The sequence below is a fragment of the Nanorana parkeri genome, unplaced genomic scaffold, assembly GCF_000935625.1.
Source record: "Nanorana parkeri isolate BGI_ZX_2015 unplaced genomic scaffold, ASM93562v1 scaffold240, whole genome shotgun sequence".
Taxonomy (NCBI): domain Eukaryota; kingdom Metazoa; phylum Chordata; class Amphibia; order Anura; family Dicroglossidae; genus Nanorana; species Nanorana parkeri.
In genome coordinates, this window is record NW_017306508.1 from 536030 (window position 1) to 560745 (window position 24716).

At 40.9% G+C, this 24716-nt stretch overlaps 1 protein-coding gene across 1 annotated transcript in view; it reads right to left on the reverse strand.

Annotated features, from left to right (window-relative positions):
- Positions 1 to 24716, reverse strand: part of DNAH14 (dynein axonemal heavy chain 14) — a 188228-nt gene that overhangs the window by 61275 nt on the left and 102237 nt on the right. The window contains 8 exon segments of the mRNA XM_018556494.1: positions 2480 to 2658; positions 3955 to 4034; positions 5673 to 5805; positions 5910 to 6050; positions 7361 to 7448; positions 19160 to 19308; positions 21251 to 21533; positions 22511 to 22574. Of these exon segments, the coding sequence (XP_018411996.1) occupies positions 2480 to 2658; positions 3955 to 4034; positions 5673 to 5805; positions 5910 to 6050; positions 7361 to 7448; positions 19160 to 19308; positions 21251 to 21533; positions 22511 to 22574 (1117 nt within the window).

The window sequence follows — 24716 nt, forward strand, 5'->3', positions numbered from 1 at the left end:
GCAAGGTGTGTCACCCCAGCCCCACAACGCAGGCATTTTCGCACATTATGGTAACCCTGGTGTGAACCCAGCCTGAAAGTTTATGTAAATGCAAAAAATTACTTGCTCTCAATTTGCATGATTTTGACAGCTTAAGTTTAGCAGTAAAAGTTTTTTTTGTATTACTGTTTTAAACTAATTAATACAGTGGTACCTCGGTTCATTAACTTAATTCGTTCCACAATTTTGATTGCGAACCGAATCAAACTGTGATCAGAACGCGTTTTCGACTAGAGGAAGCCACGACCATGTGTCAGAGCAGGGAAGATGGCTGCGGTTGTGTTCGTCATCCGATGCAGAGTTTGCGAACGGTAGCAAAATTGTGCCGAACTTCCTGTTCGCGAACCAAATTGTTTGCGAACAGAGGCGTTCGTGAACCAGGGTGCCACTGTAAATACCTGCTGATCTGCCAGTTTCTCCTTCCCCTGTAGTCTTCCTGTGAACGACTGACAACACACACCACAGGCCCCCAGTGCTGTGGTAGCGGTGTCAGCCTGCCTCACATATGCTCTTCTGCATCGGGAGGACAGAATGCTGTGCCTGTAGGGTCCTGTTGTCAGGATCCTATGACTCGTATCCCTTAAAGATCTCCTATGTAGTTTGCCATGACAGCGTTACAGAAAAATGCTGTTCTCAGATGAATACTACACACACACACGCACACATATTGGACTCGGTTTGCAGATGGCCCTTTTTCTTGTTACAAACTTTCTTTTTGCTGCCTCACAGAAGGAATTAGCAAAAAGTGGAAAATGTGCATGTAAATGTAAAAAACAAATTATCTAATTTGCAGAAAAGACAGCAAAGTGACACCCAGCTGCTTATTGAAATCTTTGTTTTCAGTAATGAGCTTCTAAATGAATAATTACACATGGCTATCAGTATCTCCTGAGGATGTGTCCAATCTATGTTTTGGCACTTCTCAGATGACACGTTCCTGTTACAGAAGATTATGACAGATGCTGCACACCATGCGCACTGTCTTTTATAGAGAACAGAAAGTCAATTCTTTTCAAAAGTGTATGTTTGCACCCATGGGGAAAGGTCCGGTGCGCTTTGATTTGCTGAGCTGGGGTAGGCTATTCAAGCATGTATACTTTTAACACAACCAAAATGCATGTCATTGCAGTCTGCATTAACAGGTACATTATGGTGAGAACTAGGGATGCACCGATACCGTTTTTTCGGTATTGAGTACGAGTACCGATATTTTGCTTTCGGTACTTGCTGATACAGAGTACCAATACCGGTGCTTCCACTGGCTTGGAGCCGGCTTCCCGGGCAATCAGGAAGCCAGGCGGCCGTCATTACCCACCGTCCTAATTGCCCGGGAAGCTGGCTCCATGTTGTTTGGCCCGCTCGATTGTGATTGGCCGAGAAACCTGTTTCCCAGCCAATCAGCATTGAGCCGGCTTCCTGGCCAATCGAGCAATGACCCGCCTCCCAGCTTCCTGATTGGCCAGGAAGCCGGCTCTATGCTGATTGAATGGAAATGTCGGGATCCGTCCCGGCTGCGGCGGTCTCAGTATACCGCTCGCTGTATACTGAGCTTTGGGTCACAGGAGGATGCTAGTTTATGTCCTCCCATGACCCTGAGGAGAACTATGAGGAAAAACACTTACCCCATAGTTCTCCTTTAAGATAATTTTTCCCCGGAGTTCTTCTTTAAATTTCAGGAGCAGAGAGAGAAAAGAAAGTCAGCCATATACACTGGCACTAATTAGGTATAGATGTGTGACAAATGGTCAATAATACACTTATTGGAGTGATGAAAATGTGGATGTTGGAAAGTTTCTGCCATTTAAGCATAACATTTTTTTTACAAAAGTAACAATTGTCAAGGAATGGGAACAATCCGTTACTTGTGCAGACGTTCTGCTCTAATCAATAACCTCTAAGGTCTCTCTGCCTGGAAACAGCCACAAAAGTTACCTGAGTTGGGAAAAGTCATCTAGTCTCTGTGCATTTGCCAGTGTAAGACAAATGGATGCAAAAAAATTACAGTGAAGAGTTGTTATTCATCAGCTGTCCCGCTTTTTGGTTTCAGGTATAGACTTCTATAAAAATGTATTATTTAACCACCTGCGGACCGGCCACTGTACGTTGACTTGCTTTGGTTTCTTTTAAAGTTACTTTCAGTGGCTTTTGTATGCATGCTGACTTGTGTAGCATAGCAAAGAAGCTTAGATGCAAATTCCCTGTACACAGAATAGTTTCTTCTTCTACTACATGTCTCTGAATATGTGGCAATTTGTTAATAAGTATTTAAGGGATGACTGTATTTAGCCACACATGATGGGAAAAAATGTGTGGCCAATAGCTATACAGGCAAAAACCGCCTCTTTGTCACCTATTGGCACATGCCTACCATGACTTATGGTAAATCCACCCCTGATGGCCATGCATTGCCAATGGAAGAATGTCAACTTGCTATTCGTACTTGTTTTGACTTTGGTGCTCCGAGAGTATCCCGGCCCTTCTTCACCAGCTTACTCAGGATTTGGCTCTGTATTTTGGCTGGACTGGTGTGTGGTCCTAGCTGAATGGTGGAAACGAGCAGCTGGTTCAGTTTTCTTTTTACTGAGTCAGTGGCTGACATTCGCCCAGCGAGTGACCCTTCTGTAAAAGATGGCATAATATGTTACCATTCGTGCTATGTACTAGTACTGTGACATACCAATGCAGTTCAAAATTAAAACATGTATCAGCAGAGGGTTACTCTTACAATGTTTTAGAGATCCCAAGGAATAAGCAGCTGGGTTTAAACAGAAATCTTGGCTCATCCTGTATACATCTAGTGTAGCACCTCCTTCAATGTCCTGAGCCTCACTAGGCCTGGTTCACACCTGTATGTTTTGTAGCGCGTTCAACGCTTTACGAACGCTCTACAAAACGCTCAAACATGAAAATCCCATTGTTTTCTATGGGCATGGTTCACACCTTGCCGTATTTCAGCCCGTCTGAACACGCTACAAAACGGCCTACGCCTGAAAAGGTACATGAGCTTCTTTGCGGCGTTTTTGTTGCGAGTTTCCCCTGGGATACAGCCATATAGCCCTCGGAAACGCGCGTTTGTCACGCGTTTTTACCGCGAATCGTAAAAACACGAGTCACGAAACGCGCGACAAACACGCATATTCGATACGCCTAGGTGTGAACAGAGCCGTCAAAGAGGTCGCCTATAAAGGACTAAAAGGAAAGGCTTGAAAGGTGGGACAAGCGGGACTTTCGCATTAAAATGTTGGGATTTACATTTAAAGTGTTTTTTAGGGCAAAAAAATTGAGTACATTTCTGCATTTATTTAACCTCCTAGTCTGCTAACGTTCGTAATTCACAAAGCTGTTACAAACCCATGCAGGGCAAAGCAACAGGTTCACTTCATACCTGTACTCTGCAGCTATACATTCTTACATTGCTTTCACCTGCCAAGCTGGCTCTGCCTCTGGATAGGCAGAGCCAGCTGTCAATCCCGCAGCTGGGTGGATCCAGACAGTATTGTCGGGATCCGTCCCGGCTGCGGCGGCTCAGTATACCGCAAGCTGTAGCTTGCGGTATACTGAGCTTTGGGTCACGGGAGAACGCTAGTTTGTGTTCTCCCGTGACCCTTAGGAGAACTATGGGGAAAAGCCCTATTCTCTTTTAAGTCCAATGAATGTCTTTGTTGATAAACAACAAAATATAATTAAAGCTGGCAGGGAGTGAAATGTTGGTGAATGTAAAAAAAAATCTAATTTTGTCATCAAAATCAGGACAAAAATGTGTACTCATCCCTAACCCTGAGATAACCTTGCATCATGAACTTTTGCAAGATATCCTGCTCCACATAACAAGCATTTGCACGTTTGTCAGATGTAACTATACACATCTGTAGAACACATGGCTGGCTAACATCTAAAGTCTGTATGGAGTTTTACCTGTGCCTTCAGTTAGAAGTGCAATCTCTTCATCACCTCCAGAAATGGATGCTGTTATTGATCTCATATTCTGTAAAAGGCTACAAATATACAATACAAGCAGTTATACCATTTGATCAAGTTTACACAGATACAGATGTCTTATGGGGAGAAAAGAGACTCAGGTGGTGCTTCCTTCTACCTGCAGCACACTGATGACATAATTCTTCCAAATTGCTCCTATCAGGCCTTGATAGGAGCTCACAGCCTTTTTTTTTTTTTTTTTAAGATAAGAAGTGGAGGCATATCAAAAAATGATACAGCTGGTGTATAATGTGACATGTCAGGAATGTATTCATGCAGATTTGTAAAGTTACCAATACGTTCAATTTCAAGAGCAATGATGTGTTGTAACCTGTAACTATCTATCCATCAATCAATCAGAAGTAATCGTTCATTAGTCTGGAACTCACACCTCAGGATAGTAATATTGCTAATTTGTTGCTATGGGTTATTTCACTATGTACAGATCTCTTCACGAACAAGAAATTGGTTGTAATATTGGTTTAGTAAAAGAAAACCATTCATAACGGTGTAAAATAGTCTTTTTCAAGTTATTGGAATAACCAAACCTATAAGCAGATAGTTAGCATTCTTGCTTTGCCATCCTGGGGTTCTGGACTCAATTCAATCACGTAAACTGCCCAAATTATTACATTCTCCCTGTGTTTATGTGCATTACCTCTGGGTGCACCAGCTACTTCACCACTATCCAAAAACATACTGGCAGGCAAAGCTAAACTCCAGTCAGCACAAATATACATTAAATGGCAAACTACTCTCTTATCCTAACAGTTTGGTGTCAGTTTTTTTTCTGTGTACTGCCTCCTCAAATATGTGCAGCTAAGACCTCTAGAGCAATGGTTTCCGGTAATGACAATCAGTCGCCGATACTCTCTTTTCTTTAACAGGGTGACTGCTCTTATTACCAACCCCTTGAAGGATGTCAGTGCTGACAGCCTGACAGTCTGAAGCTGACAGCTTTTTCTCCATTCAGATCGGCATCTATCAGGTTACACAGTAGGGAAAGCCTCCCCGCTGTGTAACGTGTCATGGACGGAGCTCTACTTGTTAAATACAGGCAGCGCTGCATCCGGCTTTTGACAGGTAGTTAGCTTACACAGCAGCGGGCTTGTGTAACCTAATTATTGAGGCAAGAGCTGTCACAGCCTCTACTCTTTGTTAGAGGCGTGAACTCTGTGGATGGCTTGGACCAAAGGCAAAGCGCCATTGGTCCAATCTGTCCAATCAAAAAAAGAAAAAACACTGAGGCCATCGATCTCAATGCCCCAGAAGTAAGGAGCAAGTGAGGGACAGGGAGGCTCCTCCCTGTCTCCTCCCTTCCTCCTTTACACTAGCTTGGGTACAGGTTGGGGCAGGGCTTTGTCAGACAGGGGCAGGGCTTCGCCTGACAGGGCGTGACTTCGTCCGACGGGGGCGGGATGCGCTGGAGGCGAGGCAGGGGAATGCCTCGCCCGGAACAAGAGGTACCGCACATCACTGCTGTGTGTGTATGATTGTGGTAGAGATTTTAGGTAGGATGCATTTTCAGGGGTACTGATATGAATAGTGAAGTCCATTGTAATATGCTAAGGAAACACAGCACTGTCTAAATGAGCTAAATATTATACTAACTGCATTATTTTACTCACAGCAATGCTGGGAAGTCAGAAGAATACCTGATTGTCCTGGAATCATTGAACAGATAGACATCTCCCAGCACAGTCCCAGCCTTTACAGACAATCCGCCGGGCTTCTGGAGTTTATCCAACATGTTCTGGATTAAGGTGGATTTCCCAACTCCTGAATCACCTAAAGATACAAAATAAACCAGATAATTAATGAGTAGCCCAGAAAGGATATAGACGGACACTGATATAAATTGATCCACGGATACTCAGGAGTTAAAAGTTCACCTGTGAAGAGGACAGGATGCTTGGCTATCAGGAGGAGGCTGCTTAGGAAGGAATATCTCACGCTGTCCACAGTAGAGATGAAGCGCTGGACGGTGCCCCTTCTGTCCTTCAAAGGGCTAAACTCTGAGAACAGCAAAGTCTCTAAAAAGACAAAAAGGGGCAGACAGGTTTAAATTATATCAGTCACGCACAAAGACATGTCCAGAATAAAAATACACCCCTGAACCTCCTGCAACGTTTCCTAATTTTTATGTTTTTTCTTTATAATAACTGAGCAAAAGAGAACCCTCCTAAAGGAAAAAATAAATATTTTTGTACTCACGGTAAAACCATTTTCTTGGAGTACACTGAGGGAGACAGGAATTCTAAGAAGACTCACATTGTAAGAAGGAGCAGTAAAGTACAACCATAATGTAGCACCACAAAGCTGAAAGCAGAGCTTGAGTATGTAATGTTCAAATATGGCTTCCAACATGTATATAAAATTAAATTTGCATACATAAAAACAAGGTTTTAAATCATTAGCAAATACTGATAGGATAATTTACCATGAAGAAATATTATTTACATGCTTTTCTAAAAAAAAAAAAACCTTGAAGTCTATAGATTTCCTTAAAAAGAAACTTCTTTTTAGTAAGTGCAAGGAATATAAACCAGGACCAGCATTGTAAAAGAGACACTAGTGCATTAGCACATTATACTTTTACCCTGACAGTGTGCTCCCCACACAATGACAGTGGAGCCATCCAGAAATCCAACTTTCTGGTTATAGAGAGAAGTACACCTACCCTACCATCCCATAATGCATTGCACAGGGCCCCGAGCCTCAGTATGTGGTTTCTTTTAGACATAACAGAAATAGATATAAAACTTTAGTACAATACTCATAAACTTAAAGCTCAACTCCAGGCAGAATGTCTTTTTTGGTTTTGAAGAGAGTGGGAAAGATCATTTTGGTTTTGAAGAGAGTGGGGAAAGATCAGGTTTTTATCCCTGTCTGTGACTTAATTGGGGAGACGAGAGAAAATCTCCACAATGGAGACACAGACTGCAACAATAATCTGACAGATCCTACCTTTTCCTACTGTTTAAAGGTACTCTAAATAAATAAATAAATACATTTAAAAAGATGACCCAAAACCCTTCTAGTTACCCTTTAATTTAATTCCTGTTGGAGGAAAACATCTTGTTGTAAGGGCACATGCTACATAATTGCAAAGAAAATATAAAAAGGGATGGGTGAGAGACAGAACTGTACTGCCCTCCTCTTCTGATGATAAATGATGTCTATTTTACAAATAACACCAACATAAATATGTATACAAGTGACCCCTGTGAGCAGACGATAAGTGATAAATGAGCTGCGATGAAATACACTGTCAGCACAATGGGAAAAAAGTAACATTTAAAAGGAATAAAAGAGATGGTAGGCTATTTTTGGTGAGTGACACCAACAAACGCTGGCACGATGTACTGCGAGAGGATGCTGTCAGCTCTGATGATTGTCTGTGTGGTAGGACTCTGCAGAAATCCCTCCAGCTATAGAGGATGGGTTGCAGAAGGTTAACCACTCTTACCAATCTATAAGTGTTTATGAGATATCGTACACTTTGCGGATAATGTGGAATCATTTGGGGGAAGAAGAGTGTCTGTGTAGCCTGTAGCAACCTGACGTCACCTGTGCAGATTAAAGCCCAATTCAAAGTGTCCCCATTGGGAGATTTGTCCTCTTCCGGTCAAAACTCAAAATGTAGGATTTTCCCTCACTTTCAACACTAGGAAAAATAGAGAGGGTGAATTTCCCCAGTTAGAACAAATATAGCTATAAAAAACTTTTTATGGATGGAGGAAATTGCAAAAATCCACTGCTGAAGGAGGACCCAATGAGCCTCCAAAACATGTTGACTTTTTATGATACGAGTCTGAATAAAATGAAAACTGGACTTAATACGTTCTGCTTCTGGTGCTTTCCTTCTTGCACACTCCCTACTTGAGCTGAGAAATGGCCACCACTTCTGAAGAAGCTGCCTGAGGGTAATCATTCCCACCGCTTACCTGACTGAAAACAACTAGTACTTTGGGAGATCCATCACCCCATACCTTTCTTCTTACGTTTTTACCTATTTGGCAAGTTTTTTCTATTTTTAAATGTTTTTGCATATATCTACTGCTTGCTAGCTGAGAACCTCTTCTGCTTACCTTTTTGGCTGCATTCACCTGTAATCCACAGCTGTACAACACACACCCCCTCTCCCCTAGTGGAACATGTTCTTTGCCACAAGATGTCCTCAGACATCTGGGTTTAATGATGCCCAGGATCATTCCTAGAAGACTGCGGACACACTGAGTGCACGGCACCATGGGATCTCAAGGGACATCACCACAACTCCCTCCACTCACAGTGTGCTGATGCAAAGAGCAGTGACAACATCAGATCAGAGCCACTATCTGCATCATCGAGGACCTATCACAACCTCAAGAACATCTGAGAAGCAAGAGGACCCTCTTGTCACGTGACCAGGCTGAAGACGTCTAAAAAAGATGAGTATAAAAAGAAAAGCATAGCACACACGCAAATTTTATAAATAAGCAATGTGACGGACCCCCGTACTCAGGATGAGTATGTCCGCCGCTGTCTTCTTCCTTGCTGAGGAGATCTTGCAACCTGAAGATCCTTAGCTCCCAGTTTCCCCAGTCACTAGCCAAGGCTTGAGTGTAGGTGAAACAAACTCTCTGCTTTATTGAGCAACTGCACAAACTTTTATACAGCAAGTATAAATAATCCCATCATATCCACCCTCCCCTCCCAGACAATCGGTCTGCTCAACACCACAGGTGTCCACCTGCTAACAAACTCCAGACAGCCATAGCAGAGCCTTACCAGAATGTCATTGTTCTGAGCTCCCTCAGAGAACAATGGAAGATAACGAGGGATGGTGCTGATAGTCTTTCCCTAACCAGGTCACACAGCATAACGCACTCAAACATAACTCAACCCCAATACACATTTAACTTATAAACTCATCACCATGTCGTCACAAGCAAGAGCTCATTATTATTGAAATATTGGGTCTCCTAGGCAGTTCTCCAACACAACATGCGACCCAAAATATGGAGATTACCAATTCCAAATCCGACAGTTAAACTCAGTAAAAGTTAAACATGAACAAATGGAAATAGAAAGAGCAAGCATTCATCCGGTGATTAATGTGTCCTGTCTGGCATAATATTTGTCTCCAAGCAGATGGCCTTTAACTAAGTGAAAAATTACAGCACAGAGAATGAAGAAAAACAAAAGAATAGAATTGGACGCAACAAAAACTTCATAATCGAAAAGTAGAAGATGCACGGCAAGGACATCACTCGACAACCCTTTTATTCGGCACTATAAATATTTCTTATTCCTTCAGGCCGTCGGGGCGTTTTATCGCCTCTGTATGCTAAAAAAGTATAATGCAAATAGAATAGATATAGAGCTGGAGGCACTGGGAACACAGAGGCATTATGGTAGACACATAAGATAAATGCCCAGAGACACAAAACAACAACCAGATGTAAAATGTGAGATCAGTAACTGCATTGTGATAAAGAGTTAAAGTAAATATAACTACACAAGGATACATTTAGAAAAGAAATTCAAACAAATAAGAAGCAAACACCAAGATTAAATAAACTGCATGAAGAGGAGGAGACAATAGAACTTGTGAATGTGAATTCTATGCAAACCAACCAAATTAGAATAGGGCAGGGGGGCATTGGTCAAGGGTGTGTCCAGGAGCTGAGCTGGGCACATGGGCCTCTGTACAGCTCTCCCTCTACCCTGCTGCTTTACAGCTCTGGAGTTGCCTTACTTCCCTCATCAAAGGCAGAAATGAGGGATCCTGTTCATCCAGGTCTTTGGTGCCACCTCAACTGCAGTCAGCTGCCTCATCTTGCATAAAGGTATATTTTGATACAGCTGACCCTCCACTCTCACCACAGCCTACCAAGATGGTGTCTGATCTCATGTCCTCAGCCAACCTTAGAACTTACCCCTGGCATCCTGCCTTGCTCTGGAGGAGAGCCACATGCTTGGTCACCCTACTCCTCAATCCTGGATTCTCCGGGCTCCCTGTTGTGGATCCCAGTAAGGCCTATCTAACTTCACAGGACTTCCTGGAACCACATGAGCCTGCAATGAACTTATGAGGCCCTGAACAACCTGTAGGCCTTTCTGGATCCTCCTCCATGGGTTCAGCGGTTGTATATGGAGTGGTGGCCTTGCATACTGGTGATTCAATCCCCTCAGCTCCTAAACCCCAGCGGCTTACTAGTTTGCGAGACCCAATTCAAACAGGCTGAGGGACTCAAGCTAGACCTTATGCAGATCTTGATTCCTCTCCATTGCAGAACTCTGCCTCCATCGATCATGAGACTCCACAGTCTTCCTCTGTCACACATGCCGCATGGTATGAGCCCTGGAATGGTTACAATTGTACTTGTACAGATACCTGCGAACCCAGGTTTATCGGTGCCCCTTTACCAAGCTTCCCCTATTGCCAACGATCTACAATGTCTGCTCCCCCATATCCTCTTCAGACTCTGAGATAGAAGAACCTACATCTTGGTAGGACTACATTAAATTTATACCTGCGAAGAGCAAGTTTTGCATTCTTATTCAAGTGAAGTATGACACCTATCTCTTGGAAATCAAAGTCACACCACATTGAAACCATGGAGGATGACAACTCCAATCAACAAAACTGGGCATACATAAACTTCAAGCTCAAATGATCTCTCAAAGCTCAACTATCAGAGATATACATAGGCACCGGGAGGACCTGGACAGCTGGAGTTGCAGGAACAACATATGACTTAAGGTGCGACCAGTTCGTAACATCTGAAAGAAACTTTACAAGCTATATTTAACAATATCCTTGGTGAACCTGCAACCCATAGGATGGAGATCGACTGTGCCCAGAGGGCACTTCATTCCAGAGGCAACTTCTTGCACCTTAGACATGTAATCTCTAGAATTAATTCTTATTATCTATAGGAAGATATTATGTTGAAAGAATGTAACATGAGAATGCTTAAATTTGATGGAACACCGACACAGATTTACTTGGATCGTACCAGGCTCATCGTTCAACAACATGGACTTCTTTCACTGTTGCTCCCTATGCTCAGCCTGATAGAGAGAAGAGATGGTAAATCTGTAACCTTAAAGGTACTGGAGGACCTTCCAGCCTTCTGTAAGGAACTCGCTATTTCTTGGTTGAAACTCCCAGGTTAGGACCCCTTGCCCATCCTACCACAAAAGCCCCTGCGGTGAAACCTCCCAGACCCCGGGGATCCCAGCGTGATTGATTTTGCCCCTTTGAGAGGGAATCCCGAGTCTCATTTTAAGACAGCTTGCCCCTCAATTTGTACTTCATGTTTGGTCCTGTTTTCTCATTTTTTCTCCCTTACACATGGACCCTATGTCAGAGGAGGATATTGCTTTTAATTTTCTACGGCTATGGACAGATCCTGTTTCCCCCTTCTCGATTATGTTGACACGGAGGTTTTTGCTAGCTGCTTTATGTTATTATTATACAGGATTTATATAGCGCCAACAGTTTGCGCAGCACTTTACAATATAAGTATGACATTACAATCACTATAGAATTCAAGACAAGATGGTAATGAGGGCACTGCCCCTGAGGCCTTACAATCTATAAGGGAGGGGCCAGTGATACATGAAGAGGTAGCTGTGTGGGGATGAATTGTTTGAGAAATGATAGTTCAGTGGTTAGGTTGAAGTGGGATAGGCTTCCCTGAAGCAATGAGTCTTAAGGAATCGACTAAAGGCAGTCAGAGTGGGAGATAGTCGGACAGTTTGGGGTAAAGAGTTCCATAGGATGGGAGAGACTCTAGTGAAGTCCTGGATAATAATTGTTATATTATTTTAACATGCCTTTTAACTTCTGCTAGATTTTTTATTCTGCATGGGTTATTTTACTTCTCCGCATTCCCACCTTTGTGGGGAGAACACTGGATCTTTACTTTCTCCAGTCAATACTGGTTGGACATAATTATCAAAGTGCACTGCGCTAATAAATAATCAACTACAATTAATAGAGGTGCACCAAAATTAGATTTTAAACCAATTTTTTTCTAACCTTTTTAATTTTTTTTCCCCCTAAACTTTAAATTTGTTTGATATATTTCATTTTTATATTTTTATTTATTTATTTTAGAATAGATTTTTTAACTTTACCATCGGGGGCTCTGGGGAAATATCCGGGGTCTAAACAGACCCCGGATATTTCCCTTTTAAAATAGAAAAAGAGATTAAGGACACAGATTCCTCATTCTCTTTTTCTGCAGCCCCTGTTATAAATGAACAGGAATCCTCTATACTGAGTGCTCCTGTCCATTCATAACTTGTGGAGATAGTATGTTTACCATGTCCACAATCATGAATGAAAAGGAAGTGATGTAGATCAATCCCATTCATTCATATTTGAGGATATAGTAAACATACTCTGTCCTCAATTATTTACAATCACTGATCACTGACTGCTTGTACCCGCTCTCCATCCTGACTCGCTGTCATAGCCAGAGCGCGGTGTGGGGAGGAGAGCTTGGCCTATTTTGACAGGTGACTCCTCCCCTGCACCGCCGGCTGCGCCTCCTGTGACAGCTGTCTCGACCCCACACCACTTTCCATCCTGATTTGTCACAGGAGACCAAGCAAGGCTGTGCGGCAGGAGAGCCCGGCCTCCTGTGAAATGCCATCTGCTCGCGGCCTCCTCTGACGGTTACTTTCCTCCCTGCCGTGTTAGAGGGGACACAGAGCGGCGCCCAGCGGGTAGGGGAGAAACCAGGCAGGCACCGCAATTTCAGCTGAAAGATGGTACTTTCGGCATTTTGCCAAAAGTGCCATTTTGGGCCGATATGTTTTGGAAGCCAACATTTTGGTGCATCCCTAATAATTAATAATGTTCATCAAACAAACTTCAAAAAGTGCCTCAATGTAATTTTTAAACTAAATAAATCCAAAATGATTGAAATACATGCAAATATAGGAGATTGTGATGAAATCAACGGTGGTGATCAATGTGAATCATATTGTAAAATTGAATAAAATATACAATCCAAAATGATCAGAGTATATAAATATATATACATTTATACAAAAATGTGACAATATAAATCAACAATCGGGATCAATAAAAATCGTGATCAATAAAATGCCCCAATATGGTTATTATCTATCCCACAGATAATATTAAAAGTCCAAAAAAATTGAACCACAGTGTTAAATAAACAAACGGTGTCCAAAATCGATTTCCTTCATGTTCACATTTTCTTCAGTGATAGGTGCACAGACTCTACAATGCACTCACCAGATAGATTTGACCATCGGATATTACAGGGTCAAATAAAGCAGGGAAAGTATGATTCAAATATCCCCGTGTTCCTTCTCCTCCACTTCGATCAATATCCTCTTATGCCGCGGTGTTGAATTTTCAGCGTCAAAGAACACCACGCATTAGCCCACGGAAAGAGTAAATACTCAGAGTGTGATATTACTAGCCTGCCAGTGCCTTTTGGGCATGTTTTGCACAGCAGCTTGTTGAGGTTACTTCTACATAGCGCATAATTACAGTTTAAATTTTTCAGGTTGGAAAAAAAACATTTACATTTTATTCCCGTAGCCAAGGAAATTTTTTATTTTATTTAAAATAGACGGGCAAATTTGGATGATATTTTTAGCCTCAAGAAATTGGATAGAAATAATTTACAGCAGGATATCAAATTACTAAAATATGCTTTAGAAAAACAATTGATTTTATAGTGGGACATTATTATCCATGAAAGATAATTTATTATAATTTGGGGAAAGGCATCATCCCCAGAAGTCTCAGATAGAATGTCCCACCAAATGCTGGTTTGAAAGACCAGGAATCACAGACGGAATGGACCGTTTTCTTCCATCATTGTGAAGAAAAATTGTTACAATTGCTTACACTCAGAAAAAAACGTAAACTAGAATTAGATGAAGTGTACATTAAGGAACTAAAGAAAAAAAAAACAGGTTACAAATTATGTCTCACGCTGATAATGAAAACACCTGCTGCGTGCACTAAAAATTATTAACAAACAAAAATAATAATATGTGCCAAGCTAAAATACTTAAAATTCCAATAAATATATTATAAATATGTGAACATTCTCATATAATTACAGAACATTTAAATAAATAAATAAAGTCCTTGTGAAACACCACATGTGTGTGTCTCTATTATTGACGCTTAAAAGTCTTTGTGCAGATATAAAAAAAGTTCAGCCAATAATGGGTTTAGATTGTGACAACGTTCCAATCCACCGCTTCACCTGTGAGGCTCCTACAAACAAGCTGCTCACCTTATAAATAGACCCCACATGGAAAAAATAAATAACAAGCCAATCGGATATTGAAGTGTCTTCTGCCTCAATAATACATTCATAAGGTGAGCAGCTTGTTTGTCAGAGCCTCACGGGTGAAGCGGTGGATTGGATTGTTTTCACAACCATAACACATTATTGGCTGAACGTTTTTTTTTAATACATGCACAAATTAATTTTATTGTAATTATATGAGAATGTACACATACTTATAAGATATTTATTGGCACTTGAAGTATTTTAGCGTGGCACCTATTATAATTGTTTTTGGTTTAAAAGAAAAACTAGAACTGTTTAAAGAGGTGGAAGAATATAAGTTTTCAATAAAAGAGGTAGAAAACTTTTTACAAAAGAGGGATATTGAGATCAAAAATAAAAAACATAAAAAATACATAAGAGACTAAATGGATTATAAGAATGGTAAGGTTTACAAATGGCAATCTACTGATGGAAGGATCCCGAGTTGTAATACGAGTGAAAGAAGTGGAGAGGAGAGTCAGTCATTGGAGGAGACGGAAGTAAAAGTGCAGCACTGAAAACCCGTACATAGAAAAAGAGATAAGGACTATGGGGAGAAACAACACCTTCAGGGAATGTATAATGACAGACAAAAAACTCCCATTAGAAGACGGGATGAGTTATTCCACTTACCCTTGTCTCAAAGATATCATCCCCTCCTTTCCCAACAGGAGGAGGAGAAAAAGACATAAGCAAATCCACATAAACATTTTTAGAGAACCCACACATAGATTGCCCTCCAGGACATACAGGGATAAGAGATCAAGCGAGACACCACAACTCAGGTTGGGGGAAATATCATGCAGGAAACAGAACTCCAAATACATATAGGAAGGCCCTCTTTTACCTAGTAACCCAAAATTATTTATACACGTGTCCCCACTTCGAGGGATAGATTAGCTAAAAATTTTGTTGAACCACCTAAACGTACATTGACGCTTTTTGAAGGAATTGGCTTTTACTCCTGTAAGCGCTGCATTGGATGTAGAACTACAGGGGAAAGGTTAAAGATTAACCATTTCCAATCACATGCTAATGGCAGGTTATTTAAAATGAGGAAATTCATTTCTTGTAATACGAGATATGTGACGTATCTCTTGGAGTGCCCTTGCGGCCAACAATATGTTGGTAGGACCACAAGGCTCTTAAAGAGGATAGAGGAACATAAAAAAAGTATCAGGACAGGAGACGATAAAGACAGTGGGGGGGTTTATCAAAACTGGAGCAGGCAAAATCTGTAGCAGTTACCCAGGGCAAACAATCAGCTTCTCTCTTCACTTTGTTCGGTTAAGATTTGAAAATGAAAGAGCGAAATTGATTGGTTGCCATGCACAGCTGCTCCAAATTGTGTCTGCTCCAGTTTTGATAAATTCCCCCTGTGTTTCCAGACACTTTAAATTCTGCCATAATAGTGATCCCAGTGGCCTCAAGTTCATGGAGATTGATAAGATTGACAAACATTGGAGAGGCTCAAATATTAAAAGGGAAATCTCAAAAAACAAATCAAAGTGGATCTATTCACTAGACACTATGTCCCCTAAAGGACTGAGTATATATTTTGATTTAAACTGTTTTCTGAGTAACTATTCATTTTATACTATTTAAGAAATAATCGTTATAGGATTCATTTATTTATAGGTCAAACAGTTAATATTTTTATTCCATTTATAGATTTTTAATTAAACGATTATCTACACCATTTGACTATTTTAACGAAAGATTGAGACACATTATCCACCTTCAATTTCTATTACTAAAAATATTTCTCAGATAACTAATCTTAATTATACTTTCAGTCTTAAATACCTGAATTAACATTCATCTATTACCTAAATTATATATCTAGGATTTTATGTACCATTCACCTTCAGATATTGCTTTTATTACCGTAAATGACCATTTTCCCCGGTTAATTATTATAGATTTGCAGGTGGTTGTATCATAGGATTTTCTCTGTATAATTCTATGGCTTTTATTATCTAATAATTATTAGATGATTTAACATTCTAGATTTGCTTGTATACTTTCGTGATTATTTGCTGTAATTATTAGGTATTGTCTGCTGTATATGTTTTTATTAGAATCAATACTAGGCTATTTTCTGTATTATGGTTCGTTTGATGGTAATATGTTGACATCGCTGCATCCAACACCGTGGATTGTTACAATGCTGACCTCTAGTTTCTATTCTTCGACATTATATGTTTTAATGGGGATGAAGGGAATTGCTATATATTGGATGAGGGTGATTGTCTCAGCAAAGTGTGCTGTCCTTTGACAAAGTCTTTGACGATGAAACGCGTCAGAGCGGACTTTGCTTATGCTATAGTTTCCAGAGATCGAGGAGGAGAGCGCGCTGCAGCATTATACTTGTTTGGAGTTATTATGCCGGCTGTGTCTTTTATCTATGTGAGTAGAACTTTTCTCTTTCAATAAAATTTTTGAACGTTATCAGACTGTGAGTTTTACTCATTCTACGGGCTAATGCGCAGTGTTCTTTGACACTGAAAATGCAACCCAGCGGAATAAGAGGATATTGATTGAAGTGGATGAGAAGGAACACGGGGATATTTGATTCATACTTTCCCTGCTTTATTTGACCCTTTAATACCCGATGGCTACTGGAGAAAATGTATACATGAAGGAAATGGATTTTGGACACCGCTTGTTTATTTAACACAGTGGTTCACATTTTTTGGACGTTTAAAATTATCTATGGGATAAATGATAACCATATTGGGACATTTTATTGATCATGATTTTTATTGATCCCGATTGTTGATTTATATTGTCACATTTTTGTATAAATGTATATATATTTATATACTCTGATCATTTTGGATTGTATATTTTATTCAATTTTACAATATGATTCACATGGATCACCACCGTTGATTTCATCACAATCTCCTATATTTGCAGGTATTTCAATCATTTTGGATTTATATTTTGATAACTTTGGATTATTTCGTTTAAAAATCAGGTTGAGGTACTTTTTGAAGTTTGTTTGATGAACATCATTAATTATAGTTGATTATTTATTATCGCATTACACTTTGATAATTATTACCTTGCCAGTGCCTTTTGGGCACGTTTTGCACAGCAGCTTGGTTACTTCTCCATAGCACGGAATTACAGTTTTAATACTGGTTGGATGGTTGGTTGGCGGGGGCTGACTGACGGATTTCTCTTTCTCCCCCCTTCTCATTTCCTCCTGTCCCATCACCTCTTTCCCTGCTTTTTCTCCTTCCTCCTTCCCTTCTCCTCCCCCGTTTCCTCTTTTCATCTATACCTGTCACTTCGCCTCTTTCCCCCTTGTCCCCCTTGCAATTTGTCTGTAGGGGCTATGTTTTACCATTTTTTACCACTTACTATCCCAAAAAGGTTTACATGTCTGTCGAAAAAACCTTTTCTGATAAAAGTAAGGCAGGTTCTAGGGGAAAGGCTGTAAAATGCTCTTGTTTGTAGTATGCCCCTTTACACCTTCAGAAACCACTCTTCATAAAGGTGGCAGACCCATTATCTTACAGGGTAAATGGAGCCCCGAATCAGTGTCTCTATGTAATGTCCATGCTCCTAACATCGACCAATACTGTTGAAAAGTGTTATCTATAACATGGATTTTTTACCTCACCACTATTTGATAACGGGAGGCAACTTTAATTTGCCCCTCACCCCTGAGCTGGATAGACTTGGTTATGACAATGGGTCGCCCTCTAAGGAAACCTTGTGGCCCAGATGTTGCTTAAACAGCATTCTTTATTTGACATTTGGAGAACTCTGAATCCCTCTGATAAGCAATTTACCTTTTATTTTTTGGCCCATAGAACACATACCGAGAAAATGTGTTTTCTTACTAATGTCACAGCTCTGCAAAATATACTATCTCTTTGGAGATTGGTTCCATAACATAGCCCATACTCTTCTAGCCCATAAACTCAAGGGGGACATGTCACTCAAATCTGTACACTCTATTAGGGACATGTAAGGGGTGGAACATTTTGATCCCCAAAAGATATCCTCTGTTTTTCATGATTATTACACTCATCTTTATAATTTACCAGACCCTGCTATTGATATTGATGATCCCATGCTAAATTCTTGAATTGAAGTCTATCTTTCGGAATGTTCTTTGCCTCAGCTCTCAGGGGAGGATCTTGTGTGTCTTAATAGTCCCATAATAAGCTTGCCCAACGGTAAACCCCTGGTCCCTATGTCCTTCCTTACCTATATTTCAAACCTTTCAGTCAACCCTCACTCCCCACTTACTTAACCACTATAATGAATTAGAATATTTCACTCTATTTCCTCTACTCTAACCTTCTCTAATGTAACCCCTTTTGAGGAAATGTGCTTGGAAGGCCCTTTATATAAGCATCTAATTTTGGATATATACCAGCTTTCAATCACTATTCTCATTGAACCTTTCCCGAAACATAAATATATGACTCGATGGAGGGCACTGTTAGGTTGGGTGTTGGATCTGGAGTGCGGGAGAGATATTTGGTCTAATGCCAATAAAACCTCTACCTGTGCTTTAGACAAGGAAAATCAGTACATGGTTCTATACCACTGGTACCACACTCCAGGAGCAGTGGTGCACAGTCACTGTGCACTACAAAGCATGGAGCAGAGCCTGCAAGTGTAATAGGCAAAAAGGCTGCCCCCATATACTTCTATATTTACAAACAATGTTAAAACACTAATACGCTTCTTTATGTTAAGCTGATCACACTCACATATTTAGTAAATCTTAAAAACCTCAAAATCTACTCTAACTTCCCATAAGAGAAAACAGGCAGGGGCATAATGTATACCCAATGAGCATCAAGCACAGGAGGAATGTTACCTTTCTGGATTAAAGATTCTGTAGAAGGAACTAAGCTGTGCCAAGGCACAAAGTTGCCGGTTTGTAGATCCACAAAATAACTGAAGACCGAACTCTGTCCCAGTGGCAACTGAACTCCTAAAATAAAACACATATACAGGTGTACTTAGTTCTGCAGTGTATCGAAAACCCAAGAACACAAATGTAATATATTGCAGCTTGTCAGTTGCTAGATGTGGTGGCTTCATTAGTTTTCTTTGTTCAGGTATAGAACCTTTTAAGCAGGTACATAAAATGCATGCTATTGCCAAAAATGCTCTGTCCTTGTCACTTCCTGTGAGCTGATCAGTAAGCATTGAACAATCTTATCTGCCTACTGTAAATTACTAATCGTCCTATGCCCATGCATTGAAGATGAACAAAGACATGTTTATAGTTATGTCCTAGGTTGCCAACCATGTTTGTCTCCATAGATGCAGTGAAGGAGTGAGCGTTGTCACACAAGGACATAAAGTATGTTATTCGCAAGATCGCTAGGTGGACAAAAATGAAAACTGCCTGAACACAGGAAACTAATGTACCCACCTCATCTAAGGACTGGTTTTCCACAATATATTATATTTTTGTATTTAACTTTAGATATGCTTTAAGCATTTGTTTCTCAAAAGGCTGAATTTGAGGTGGCAATATCCTCAGGGTACATCCGCTGCAGAAAACATCTATGAGTGGAGTTAGATATTTCGGGCCCATCAGTACAGAGAAATGCGGATCACTGCAAGTGCTTAGGATACCCACTTCTCCACGATATCTGCCATAACGAATGGGAAAGCCATATATTGGACGCGTGGCTACAAAAATGTCTAATTCGGGCAAAAGTATCTAATTCAAACAAGTGAAAGTGAAAATGCAAAAGTGAATGAAGACAACAAAAGTATTGAAAGCGTTTCTAAACCCAAGAACACAAATGTAATATATTACAGCTTACAAGTCCTTAAATGTGATGGTTGACCTGATAATCACCATATCCTTAAATCCAGTGTCCCTGTAACTTCCTGCACACTGAACTGAAATCTTAAACAACGTAACCAGCCTTACCGTTTCTCATAAGTGAAATACAAAACACACCTTTACTATGTAATAGAGATAATGGGGGAGGGTTGTAGTCCAAATCAGGAGAGTAATCTAGGGTTACAAAACTAATGCAGCTTCACATCTAACAACTGGTAAGCTGCAATGAATTACCATTTTTTCAGCTGTTTAGATAAATTTGAAAGCCTCAGGGCAAATATTATATGTCGGTCTCCATACAGGCAGTGACGTGGACAATAAAGAAGGACTCCACCTCCCGTAAGAGAGAAGAGGAGAGACTGGGGAGTCATGTGACCGCAACTATAGCTAAGTAAAAGTCCATTTTATAGCAGGATCAGAAGCCAAGGAGCTGATCCTTTCATATTTGAGACTGGACCTTGGCTGTCACAAACAGTTGGTGGTTCCACCGTTAAAGATTTTGCTGGCACTCAGTATTCAGCCTGCTGTGCTCTACACCTGATAAAAGGCCTGGAGTACAGCGGGCCACATTCTGTGCACTGGTGAGGTACATGTTGAAAATAGGGGTATAATGTCTAGGGGTACTTTCACGTGAACGCCTTGGAACAATGCTGATTGGTTCCCGGACATCTGATCACCATGATAGATGCAGACTCTAGCTGTCACTGTGTCTTGTACCGAGGGAGGCACAGTAGCAGTTGAGGCACTCAGACAGCAGCTGTCACAGTGCAACAGAGTAAGTAAAAACATTAATTTGAAAAATGTAAAAAAAATGGCTTAAAATAATCTTCTGGAAATGTATTAAAAGAGTGGGACAAATAAAAGACGCATATATCATGCATGTAAAAGTTATTTAGGATGGAAAATTGACAGAGAATAATGTCAAGGTTACTGACACACATTGACGCTGCAAAATTTGCCTCGGGCATCTAGGCAACAATAAGTTCTGGTTAGGGTTCATAAAAGTGGAAGGATCTGTGCATTGGATGGGGGAATTGCTTTACTGTTTACTAAACTGTGAGAGATTTCTTACCACGGGTTTGTTCTCCTTCAAACAGATCATGAACTAAACTGCTGAAGTCATGGGTCACATTGACCAGGAGCTCATCTCTAGCCTTTAATCCGATGAGGGAATCCCCTTCCTGCTCATCCTCACGGGTTAGAACCCCTCCAAATGCCCATGTGTAGGAAAAGATGTACAACTTCCCAAGCAAAGGGATGAGCTTCTCTGGGTGCTTCTCCAAAAACCATTTATGTTCTTCTCTACAGATGAATGTAAAAATTAGGAGAAAAAAAAGAAAGCAGTCATTGGTGAACTTCAGGAAATGTAAATTGCCTTGCTGCCACTGGATTAAATGGTTTCTGAATCCCTGAGCTGAAACAAGTACACAGACAATAGATAAGAGGGAAGTCATAACTCCTTATTTGCATACTTGTTCAGGGTATGTGACTCAGAAAAGGCTGAAGCCAGTGGATCAGCATGAAAGCCAGGTGACTTGTATTTGTCTGGTTCAGGTTTCCAGTATTACATGGTTTTCAGCAAAAAATGTTTAGATAAACCAGAATCTGAGATAAACCATAACTATCATTACTCTCCCTCATCATTTCTATATACATGCAACAACCTCCATGAGTATCTTGGCCTTTAATCTTAGCATCATCTGTAACTTTATTGAAGAAGACTGAACTCAGAGTTAAAATTTTCTATGTTATAGGAAACACCTAGAAATGTCTAAGCAGTACAATGAAAATTTACCTTTTGTCTTGAATTACACCATAAAAATAGCAGTGCGCTTTCTGGCATGTGACTGTACCTACAGCCTTGTGGTTGTATAGTTGAGAAAGGCACTGCTGCCTCGGTATGCAAGTTTCACCAGATCTGGAGTGAGATTTTTTTTTTACTACTGTGCTGTTCTCTGTTCTCCTTGCTGAAGAGGAAGCTGTACCTGTGGACACGCTGTGCAAAGATCTTTCTGCTTTTGTTTCATCCAATCTGTGCTTTCTCCACCTTTTCTGCCGTTTCTTTAATATTCACCCACCAATCAACACATCACGAGTTATCAGTGCAGCAGCTATGGCATGAGGAAGCAAAGCCCTGCCTCTACCAATAAGGCCAACCGCACACAAAGACACAGTGCAGAACAAGGCATGGCAAGTTAGCAATAGGAAGCTGCAGGGAACCTACAGACAGTAATGGTCATTATTATTATTATTATACAGGATTTCTATAGCGCCAACAGTTTGCGCAGCACTTCACAATACAAGGAGGAGGGCCCTGCCCGTGAGGGCTTACAATCTAAAAGGGAGGGGCAAGTGATACGTGAGGAGGTAGCTGTGTGGGGATGAATTGTTTGAGAACGTGATGGTTGAGTGGTTAGATTGAGGTGGAATAGGAGGTGGAAGGTGGGATCATTAGTCCTTTGCACTCTCCTTGCCTTTTTTTCGCACAACTTCCAGGGTTAAGGTCCTGTTTAAAGTATGTCTAAAGCCACAAGTGTTTTGTGTTGAGTATGGAAAAGTCAGTATCCAGTCAGGTATATTTGCCCTTCATGTCCCATTAGGGAAATTTCTCCTAACTTCTTTTCCAAGAGACAGAACAGAAAGTAAAGAGAATCTGTCCAAGGTAATGGAAATCCCCTCTTAAACAACTACCATCAGAAGAGATGTCCCCTTTGAAGAGATCCCCTCTATTCTTATTCCGATGCCAACCATGCAATTTTGGATTTCCTATCACTTTTTGTGGCAAGGACAAACAGAGAAGGTGAATCAAACACAGCAATAACAACCTACCAGACTTTCTAACCCTTTCACACTATCCAAAACAACAAAAAACAAATTTGGCTTTAGATATACTTTAATAGTGAGACATTAACAGCAATGGTGGAAAGCAGCCACCTCAGGGTGCCTGCACATGTGCTCACACACCTTGCACCGCTTGCTGCAAACCCCTAATACCACGGTGCTCATTTTCAATCACATAAGAATAGTCACCAGGACAGGGACAAAAAACAGCAATAAAAACCACATCTTTTGGCTTTAGATACTTCAAACGCGTAGTAAATCCTTACATTTGTTCCTTTTTTGTTACCACAAGAGGAAGCTTGTATATCCTTAAATTTATATGTGTCTATTGTTTTCTGACCTTTTTCGTAGGCCGTCACTCAGGCTCGGAGAGTATGATGTCCTTGTGTTGGTGGCAGATTGTGTCTCACGAATGTTTGGTATAGAGCTAAGCTTCTCCTTCAACTCATCTGTTGCTGTATTGGAAAAACAATAACAGTAAAATATTGGGTACTTCACCAAATGCTAGTAATCACAGTGCCATTTTAAATAGAACCTGTACTGTAGAATTTGTGAACCAAAAAGGCAACAGAAGACAAAGGACTAGTCACCTGTACTGCCCATGGTCTTCCTGCACTTGATCTTTTTCCCATTACTGTCTTGCCATGCTTTGATCTGAACTGTGTCTGTAAGTGGAGGCAATCATTTTGTAGAGGCAGCACTTTCCTTCCACATGTCAAAGCTGCCCCCCTTATGGCTGGTGATTTGCTTACAAGTTGGGTAATGATCAAGATGCAGCATCAGAGGTGCATAAAAACAGACCCACCGAATTAAAGAAAGTAGGTAGATGCTTGCACTACAGGTCCTCAGGTACAGTTTCCACTTCAGCAAGGAGAACAGTGAGCAGCTCAGTAGTGACATCCTCAAATCTCACTCCAAATCTGGTGAGACTAACAGTTAGAGCAGTGGTGCCTTAAATTATATCATACTACAGATATACAGGTATAAGGCTCATGGAAAAGGTACATCTTTCAGGGTACCGCTTGGGCACAATTAACATTTCTAGATGTTCCCTAAAAATAGCATATCTTCCCATTTTGAGTACAGGTCCACTTTAAATTACAATGTTGGATAATTACTAGGGATGCACCGATACCGATACTAGTACAGCGTCAGCACCGCCTGCTTGATGCTGTTGGAGGATTGCTGAATGAGAGCGCTGGGCAGTCTAAACATGCGCAGTAGCAGGCTGAGAGTTGATCATGTGGGCACTGTACACACAGGAGAAGTGGGCAGATCTAGTAGAGCATGGAGAGCAGTGTCTGCCCAGCTGGCCGAGGGACATCTTTGGTACGGTAATGACTGCTGCTGAGAATCGATGTGAGGGGAATGAGGTGTCTGCAGGGTGGAGGTTGTGTCACCATATTATCAGATCTGTCATCGAGCATCAATCAACATCGAGCCGGCCAAACAGAATGGAGTCGGCTTCTCGGGCAATCAACAAGCCCGGCGGTGGGTAATGACACGCCACCTGGCTCCCTGATTGCCCGGGAAGTTGGCTCTATGCTACCGGAAGTACCGGTATCGGCGAGTACCGAAATATAAATATCGGTACTCATACTTGATACCGAAAAACTGGTATTAGTGCATCCCTAATAATTACTGAATGCAAGTAATAGTTGAAATAGTACTGCTTATTGCAACAAGATATCTTAACA